Here is a 9,819-nt window from a genome sequence, read left to right as displayed (position 1 = left end):
CAGTAGTGTTTTTTTTTTTCTTCTCCTTATAGAATAAATTAATATTAATCATTTCCATTCTCTAAATACAGTGTGTTAAATATTCCAGATGGCTGCGTCATGTCGTGTGTGCACAGGGAGCGAGAACGACAGCAGCGTGTAACAAACGTCAGTACATGTCCGTATAGCTTAAAGTCTCGCTCGCTGTGGTCACGCATATGACAACGGTGCAGATCACAGTGTTTCAACACTGCACCCCCCCCCCCCCCCCCCCCCCCCCCAAAAAAAAAATCTAATTAAACAATTCCAACAATCCATGAAGAGCTCTGTGTGCAAAAGAACGACGACGCCCCGTCCTCAGCTTACTGTGCGCGCGGTGCAGTAGTTCCTCGCTGTGTGCGGAGTTCAAGAGTTCCACTAACGCTCCCATACGTCGTCGCACAACTACACACGCGCACGCGCACAACCTATCCAATAAATAGTATCTCACTTGCACGTGTACACCTCTGTCCTCTCGCTGCACGTGTTGCACTTGACGTAGCAGCACCACAGGAACTTGCAGTTGCACTGCCACACGCGTGAGTACTGGTGCGTGTTGTAGCCCCGCCCACAGCACATCAGGTCGCACCCGCTGATGTGCTGCATCATCGTCTTGTTGCACACCCTGCCCTGCGTGCCCAGGCTCCCGGTGACGGGGTCGGCCTCGCAGTAGTTGGGCGACTTGTCGATGTACACCAGGTCCGTATCCATGGGCTTGCGGTACGAGTAAGGCTTCTTGATCTTGAGGAATTTGGGCCTCTTGTTGCGGCTGGCTTTCACCGGCTCCACGTGCACGGCGTGGGCATACTTCTCCTTGAGAATGTAGCCCAGCTCGCGGAACTTGGGAAGTGTAGTCCAGCAGGTTTTGGTGGTGCAGGAACCCGAGACGCCGTGACACTTGCATTCCAGCCGCATGTTCTTCTCCAGGACCTGCGCGGAAAACAAAACAAAACACATTACAGCGATGAGTGATAGGTTAACAACAGCCAAATGACAATCTTATATAATAATTATGGTGGTTTTGTCACTTCACTGATTCATCTGTCAAATGTAATCGTTTTAAATCAAAAATCTGGTGTAAAAGAATCCTCTTTTTACCTCCTGCACGTCAACGTGCAACTTAATAACAATGTTATTAACAACCGACAAAACAAAAGAGTCTATAGTTGTGGATTAAATGCAGTGCCAGCATATAGCGGTGTGATACCACATACACAGAAGCCAAAATAATGTATCGGATTTCAGGCTGTGTGTGTGTGTGTGTAGTTACCACACACACACAAATGTCAAGAGTGACTGTACGAGGCGTCGAGTGACTGGGATTACTGTTAAACCCCGCGCTGATGACAATGAGAAGTGCCACTGACTGAAACTGGAATTTTCGTTCGCAACAAGGTCAATTGTAATTTCCCTTTTTTTTTTTTTTTTGGGTGTTTGGCGCGTGATTATATGGTTTCCTTCAGCCCGCTGACAAGATATTTATGCCTCTTGGCGAGTAAACTGTCACTATAAACCCAAAATACAGACATGTGAACAGGGACCAAAGGAAAAAACAACTTTCCCTCAGAGCAAACCACTTCATAAAACCCTTGGCTTCAACTCCTTAATCCATCAGTTGTTCTGTGACCAACACTTGTGACAGCCTTTGTCCCGACGTCTTCGACCAGGGAGCTCCTGCTCAGTGTCACTGCTTTTATTAGCATAAATAAAGGAGGAGGAGGAGGGGGACTATCACACAGAGGGTCTATTTATTAACGGAGAGAATGGGACGGAGAGAGAACGGCACAAAGTTTGAATCCACAAGTCTACTCTTTTCCCTGGGAGGCAATTTAGCTGTCCAGATAAGCCAATTTGAATTCATGGTCCTGAAATGCGCCGAGAAAATGATCTTCTCGCAGCGATTGTGAGCGAGGAGGCTTTTCAGCCGCGGCGGGACATGTTGGTTTTGTGAATGAGGCTTTTTTGGCACAGCGCGGCGGAGAGCGAGAGAGAGAGAGAGAGAGAGAGAGAGAGAGAGAGAGAGAGAGGACATGACTTAACTCGGGCAAAGCTCGGTTTTTGTTCTTCACTAACCTCCAACCTCACTTTAGCCGTTTGGCACATGATTCCCTTCAATTTCTAACCTCTAGACTCGCTGGAGTCTCTTTGTCACTCTGCAGTGTTTCTGCTGCCATGCATGCAGAAAAGTAATCAAGTGTTTGTTTAATGCTAATTCATTGGTTCTCTTTATATTGTATTATTTTTTTCCCCCATTTTTAAACTTGTGTTTTTCTTACGTCCCGACACCAGCAAGAAAAAGTTGTAACCTTGGGGATTTCAATTAAAACGTATTTAAACCTGTTTATGAGAGTTGCTATGCAGGCTCACAGCTGTGCTGCACACACACACACACACACACACACACACATACATGACTCAGTGACGATGATCAAACCTGGCAACCAAACAGCAAACACCAAATGTGGTGCGTGTACAAGCACATAGCACCTGATGTGGGTTTATGATATTACAGAAATGGAGGGTGGGGACCGCGGCAAAGGTAACTGTACACTGTCCCAGTGGTGCAGAGCATGTGGGGACGGGGCTAATGCCTTTTTGTACAGTGTCAATCTGGTTTTTCAGAGCACAGATCGGGGTTGTAATCAAACCCTGCCACTTAGAACAGCTCTGTGCCCTAAAAGCAGCCTTTTATTCCACTTTTTTTTGTTTGTTTCATCTTCCTGCCCAGATCTTTGGCAAAGCTCACTCACACACACTCACACACACACACACACCGTGCAACCCAGCATGAGACACTCACGGGAACTTAGACCAAGCAGGTAAACCAGCTGTTCACCCTCAAAATGAGTCTTGACTGATGCCTTAAAAGTCACATTTTTACAGTATTTTCACTTTTGTGCTGCAAGGAAGAGGATTTTCTCTTTCAGATGTGGGAACAGATTAGATGTCTCATGTTATCATGCTGGGCTTGTAGTATATGACTTAAAGATTCCCTATGTGATGCTCTATAGACGCTAATAATACATAATATATAATATGTGAATTGTAGGATGTACTGGGATGATTAATCAGAGCAGTTGGAGCAGTCTTTACCACAAATTATTTTTTATTTAAGATTTACTAGATAACACGTGCTAGGGCTGGGCGATAATATGATATGATGGACAACGTTTGATAGGACATTCGATAAAGTCACTCGGACAAAAAACTGAAAAATAGACGAAGCAGGTTTGGTTGCTACCATGGCTGCAACCTGTAGAGTGGTCAGAGCCAGAGACAAGAGTCAAGTTTGGTTGCGTCACGGTTACTTAAGGTCCAACCACAGACGACCGTACCGACTGAGAGCTTATTACTTATCATCAACTAAACTTAATGCAACTCTGCATCAATGCCGTATGATGATAAATCTACACGTTACAAAGACGTAACTGAGGCGGTGACTTATCACAGAGCCAAGGACAGTGGAACATGAACATGCTCTGTGTGGTCTGATTGATAACTGTAGTGAAGAATAAAAGTGTTAAAGTTCAAATGTTTTTCATTATTATTATTCATTTTTAATAGGTCATGAAAAATGATCAATAATTATCGATATCGATCGATATGTCTCTTGCCAATGGCTGGTTTACCTCTTCAAAATGACATTAGGTGTTATAGGAAAAGTAAAGAGTTTATTTTATATTGTGAATTGAATATTGTTGACGTGTTTTTAAAGGTGAGAAAAGTTTAAGCTAAAGCAGACGGTGAAAGGAAACAGGAAGTGACACTGCAGTGTTGAGTTGTAAAGGTGTCCACAAGGGACTTCACATATTAATATGTTTTTCTTTGTTTTTGAATCACTTACCTTGCGTCCCACCTCGTTGTTATGGAGGTTCATGAGCGTCCTCGCGTTCTGTTTGACCTCCCGGGCGTCGATGAACACCTTGGAGAAGCCCAGGCCGTAGCTGATGTCCGCCGAGCAGCCTCCCCACTTCCATCCCTGGTCTTTGCTGTAGAAGCCCTGCTTCTCCTTGTCACAGCTGCAGTCGCTCAGGTTTCCCTGCGTGCAGGCGGCGGTGATGGCGTGGGCCACGCCTGCTGCGATGATGGCGTAGGTGAACGCGGTCTCTTTGCTTCCTAAGGAGAGCAGGAGAAAAACGGATGAATAAGACGAAACATGTGTAGACTTAGATTTAAAAGATAAAAAAATAAAGAATGTCATGGTGTTTAAATCTGTTGTGTGTAACTTGGATGGAAACTAATGTCTGTTGCGTTCAAACCATTGTTAAATGAGGTCTCACAAAGCTGATTAAGACTATCAGCTCTACACGATGCTCTCCGTGTTTCGATTCCCGCGCTACACACAGGAAGCGGACGGCAACAGCGACATTGCGCTAGTAAAGCAGGTTGGAGTTTGATTGATTGATAACACAAAAAAAACCTTGAGAGGTGAATTCTACTGCTCAGAAATCCCCACAAAATCTTTCCACGCGCTGCAGCTTTAAAATAAAATACAACGAGCACATACGAAGATATTCCAGGAGATAAATCATTAACAATACATGCGCTGACATCACTGTGTCTTACTGACACGTCACTCAAGGGCCGCAGTGTTTTGAAACCTGACCTGGAAACTGTCCTGCCCCTGAACTAAGATGGCCACCGGCCCCACAGTCAACAAGGCGGCATGAATAAGAGGGTTGTGGGCAAGGAAGCGGTTATTGATCCGCCTCAGAAAACTGTCACATTCTGTGCAAACCCCGTAAGGGAGTGACATCGAAAATCTTCATTCTACTGTTATCTGGGCCGAGTCTGGCCCACAAATCATTGACACGCACGCGGAAATATCGACAATTAACTAATGGTTAATCTGACACAAGACTCATAGGCGGATGCTGTGTCAACACGGCAAACACTTTTTCCTTCTAATGCGGTGTCATTCACAGACAGTGGACTTTTCTCTTTCGCCGAACGGAGACTCATTTTCACACATAACTGCCTACGACATCCATCACGCCGTATTTATGTGTAAATAAACCCCTCTTGTCTCTGTTTGTTCAAAACAAACATCTCTGCGCTTCCTCCTGCCACAAGGTTCACTATGTTTTTGATAAACATCTTGGATGTGCGCCCTTGTCATTGAAAAAAGAGAAAAGAAAAAAGAAAAAGGAGAAAAGAAAACTCATATTGAGGCATCAATTATGTAGACGTTTTTATAGAGTCGATGGGCTCCGAGCCAAAAATGAAGGTGTGTCAGCTTTGACTGCACCGTTGTTAATTTTTCCCTTTCAGTCCTGAGTGCATGAGTTCACATGGTATGAATTCTTCATAACCTTGTAATGAGAAGTGTAAGATATTAAAAAAGAGAAGAGAAGACAGGGGGAGGGGGGGGGAGGTAAAAACTAGAGTATATAAGATGATCTGGGAGTGCCAGATGACTCTTTCATCTCCTGGTCCTCGCGCTCTTTATATGGACATCATCTCATACAGTTTAGTGCACCCACAGTGTTCAAGTGTGTTGGAGCCTAAAACAGCTCATGCACCTTGCATTATGTCAGCTCACATGGTCTGGTCATCCCTCCCCTTCCCCCCCTCTACCCTAAGAACAATCGTGAGCTGCACAGCTCGCCTCAGAAAGGCCCATCAACAATGGCATTCATCGCCAACCATTCACCTTTTCCACGCTAATCTGATCGGTGAAACCAATCTATTTGCCATGGCTGTCCAAGCCGTAGACTTGTGGGGAAACAAACCCTCTCCTGATGGGCCCAAAATGACTCGCTCATAAAGGAGCAGATTGTCACTGTTTTCACGTTCAACAGTATGAAGAGATAATCCTTTTTACTCCGACAGATGGAGCAAGCTCTGGTGTTTTCAGAATAAATAGGTGATATTTCATCTAGAAAACATCCTCGTACTCCATTACACCGCTTTAGTTCAACTCGTTATTGATACCCTCAATATCTGTCTTTAATCCGCCTTATCAGTAGCAGCCAAAAAAAAGGAAAAAAACACAACGTTTGCCACGTTCCTCCTGTCTTTTACAGAAGACCTTTGTTTCAACAAGAACACTGATTTTAGACTCATTTGTTTCTCATAATGTAATATGTTCAAAGTGTTTCACTCCTCTTGGCTTTTGTCTCTCTCCTCCCCCCCCCAACTGTAACTTATACCCGTGGTAAGATCTACGCGCTTACAGTGGGAGCCACGGCACCCATCACTAGACAGGATAAAGACCAGTGAAAATGTGTCTCCAGAGGCTCTGTCAGGCTGAAAAGAAAGGCTGCCAACATTCACAAGAGCTCTGTTACAGCGCTGGCTTCAGATGCCTCTTATACACATGCTCAGAAAGGCCCCGCTCAATGAAAGGTCTGGGGCAAAAAACTAGGCCTGATGTAAATGACACTGCAGGTTCCATATAGGATGGTCCCTCTATACTGGGATGCAAAGAGGATGATCATGTAAGAGCAGAAGGAAGTTAGTGAAGTGTGGATTTCCACCAACTATGTCCTTACATCTTTAAAGACATGAAGAAAAAAAGGATGTAAAAGTGTTTACAGTCAAGTTTTCTAACTTTCTTGAAAGACCTAGATGTACTTTCCATTTTGCTTGGGCTTTGTGTTTGTGACAGTTTTCTAAAAGAACAGCAAAAGAGGTAAAGACGTTGTGCGCTTTTTACGCACAGCGCGCACAAATACGCACGGATTAAAGAGGTGATTGACACCATGAGCTAAGCCTATTGATGGGGGTGCAAAAAAATAAATAAAGTTTCAAAACGTTAACAGACAGCAACATACCCACTTTCAACTCTTTTCCGAAGACTGTCCTCTCCCCAAGCGCAGAGCAGTTCCAGCGCCCGTTTTTGAACTGAAACTGACACTCGTTGATGCCCATTTGGGCTCCCTCTCCGATGACGATAATGGCATCGGGGCGACTCTGGCAGATAATCCGCTGTCTGGGGGCCAAACCGGGGATCTTGTTACAGATTATGCTCGCACCTAGGGCCACCACCGACGCGAAGCCACTGTGAATGGAAGATGGACAGGATTGAGAAAAAAGGAGCCCATCAACCTGTCATTTATTCTTTTACTCCTCAAATATGGAACTTTTTAAACAAGTTCTGGTTTCTTAAATGTGACCACATGTCCATGTAGAACCAGAAGATGTTCGATTTTAATGTTAAAATGAAGCTTATAGTGAAAATGTTAAAAGAGATAAATGCGTAATTACGCACAGTTTTGCTCAGTTTAAGGCGACACTGAGGTTGTATTTAAGATTATGACAGTTATGTGTTTAAGAAAGCATCACGGAAATGCCTTTAATTAATGAGCTCACATAGATGCCACATAGTCTTCGGTAACTTGACGCTCGTCAATTAACTTTATCTCACAAATGAAACCAAAAACATTGACGGAAACACTAGATCAATCGTGGCAGCAACAGGTAAAAAAGCCGGAGCACAGAGATCAAGAGATAAATAAATTAAAGTCAGGCTCACCCAATTTTCAAATAAACAATCCCTAAACAAAGTAAAACTCTTAAAATCCAGCGTCGCGTTCTCCGACTCATTGCGCCCGCGCTCTCAGTGTCATGCAACGATCTGTGGAGCTGATGAGTAACTTATGAGCAAGCTTGTTATCGATCACAGCAGCAGCAGGTAAGCAGCAGCAGCAGCAGCAGCAGCAGGTAAGTCCAACAGTGTAGCTCCAAAGTGGCGAGACGCATCAAAAACCTGGGGAGACACAGCTCGAGCTCTTTTCTCACACGCGCGTTTCATCCAAACTCCCCTGACGTGGCCCCCTTTCCCTGCAGGGCCCTGCTGTCATTGCGAGGGTGTCACACACAGGTAAACCCGCGGGCTCTGGGCGAGTGCGATTCTGTCTTTTCTCTCTCTCTCTCACACACACACACGCACACACACTAGTTCCTCTGCGACCCGCAGCTCCTGGTTATATATCTGCCGCATCTCATCTGGGGCGTGTTCACGAGACAGAGCGCGAGAGAGAGAGAGAGAGAGAGAGACATGGGGCCCTGTTCTGCTGAAGAATACACACACACACACACACGGACACACACCTGTGATGATGATGATGACTATTTATTTGGTTATTAAAGTGGGCGGGGCCTCACAGTTCAGTGTTATTATAATGGTAACTAGTACAAATAAGACCAACCACAAAAAAGGCAAAAGTGATAATACACCAAGGTTAAAAAAAAATGCTTCAATACTTAAAAACGAGTTGAAAATATATGAAAATTAAATCAAATTAAATCAATGTTTATTGTTAGCATAATGTGATATTCAAAATCTCAAACTAACATGCAGACAAACAAACCAAAATCCTTATTTTAGTAGTGTTTTCTTTTTTGTATATGGCTCCTTTTCTACCACTCTATGTCCTCAATTAATGTTTATGATTTTTAATTTGTTTACGCACATAAATTGGCAAATAAATGTGTTTTTAAAAAGACGAAAACGAAATATTCTGTTTGACTGTTTAAGTTGTGAGTTAAAACACTGTGGAATATTGTTAAACTGAACTCTTTTAGGTGGATTTTTAAAACAAAAATAGTTAGAATAAACTCTGGAATTGGTGTGAAATTGAATCATTTTAGATGTATTTAAACAAAAAGAGTTGAATACACTTGTTTGTACAGTTTATAAAAAATTTATATTGAATTTAACTCATTTAGTGTCACTTTAACACTAAAAGAGATCAATTAACCGGTTTAACTGGTGGTGAATTGACTTGTCATTGTTACTTCAACACTGCAACTGTGTGTATAGACAGATTCCACAATTTTCTTGCAACAATGTGATGAAATTTGAAAGATTTTTAGACTTTTATAAATATATATATACAGATTCATCCAGTTCTATTTCCTTACACTGCTGTTGTGCGATCCCTGTTGTGTGACAAAGTCAATTTCACTTTTATAAGGCTTTATTGGCCTTTTCTTAGCATTATATATGTATTTTCAAGATATAGAGAAGAGGAAGGGGGAGTTGTTGGGTGAATAGCACATATGTATAGTATAGTATAGTATAGTATAGTATAGTATAAACTGATTTAAGATGAATTTGTGTTGGAAAAGAAGAGCATAGAGACTAGATAAGCATATGCTTCATCCTACTCCTTTTTGTTTGTTGTATTGTTATTTTATGTGTTGTTTTTTTGTTTTGTTCTTTTATTATGATGTTCAAAATAAACATTCATTCATTCATTCATGGGAAACAAACATTTATGTTGCTAAAGCAAGTGTAAAAATGAAAGAAAATTGTGTAGTGACAAAATGAAAACAAGATAAGGCATGAAAACGATATATTTATGTATATACAGAGGATAGTACAATAATACATATATATGTAAAAATACATAAATAAGGACCACGTACACACTTTTGTTTACTTTATACAGATACTGTATAACCATGTGGAACTCCCAGGATAAACTACCTTTTATAATGGCGACATCTAGTGGTGGCTCTGCAGGTGAAACATGAAACCTTTTTATTCAAATAAATAAATCATAGTTAGTTATAACTTTAAGCACCATCACTGTGTAGTGCAGGGAGAGTTATTAGTGAAGGTGGAATATTATCGATGTCATTACGGACCCGCACAACCCGCATTTAAGCCGCGATTGTCTCATCCATATTTTTACATTCCTGACTGAGGAAGATGTAATCTCTGCTTCAGCTGTGTGTAAGATAAGGAGTGTCCAACTCCCTGACAAGTACCTGAGCCTCTGTGTTATTGTTAATAATGTGTATATATACAGTAATAATGTAAAGAAGTATTCAACAAACATCATCACAGTT

General features: G+C 42.3%; 1 protein-coding gene across 1 annotated transcript; it reads right to left on the bottom strand.

Moving 5' to 3' along the window:
• Positions 1-242: 242 nt before the first annotated feature.
• On the bottom strand, positions 243-7,931 carry LOC131468236 (protein Wnt-7a). Its single transcript, XM_058642269.1, has 4 exons — positions 7,496-7,931; positions 6,795-7,021; positions 3,863-4,134; positions 243-948 (listed from the first exon to the last, which is right to left on the bottom strand). Exons 1-4 carry the CDS (start codon positions 7,564-7,566, stop codon positions 466-468), a joined length of 1,053 nt encoding a protein of 350 aa, XP_058498252.1. The 5' UTR covers positions 7,567-7,931; the 3' UTR covers positions 243-465.
• Between the last annotated feature and the right edge of the window lie 1,888 nt (positions 7,932-9,819).

The sequence above is a fragment of the Solea solea genome, chromosome 11 (assembly GCF_958295425.1).
Source record: "Solea solea chromosome 11, fSolSol10.1, whole genome shotgun sequence".
NCBI classification, from domain to species: domain Eukaryota; kingdom Metazoa; phylum Chordata; class Actinopteri; order Pleuronectiformes; family Soleidae; genus Solea; species Solea solea.
The sequence above is the reverse complement of the archived record's forward strand: the minus strand, read 5'-3'. Positions and strand labels throughout refer to the sequence as shown.

What these genes read in the sequence shown, in the direction of transcription:
- LOC131468236 (XM_058642269.1), bottom strand. Translation starts at nt 7,566, where the DNA reads ATGAGTCGGAGAACGCGACGCTGGATTTTAAGAGTTTTACTTTGTTTA. An exon ending in ATTGTTTATTTGAAAATTGG is followed by an intron (nt 7,022 to 7,495) that starts GTGAGCCTGACT and finishes TTCCATTCACAG; the next exon opens with TGGCTTCGCGTCGGTGGTGG. An exon ending in ACAACGAGGTGGGACGCAAG is followed by an intron (nt 949 to 3,862) that starts GTAAGTGATTCA and finishes TTTTCCGCGCAG; the next exon opens with GTCCTGGAGAAGAACATGCG.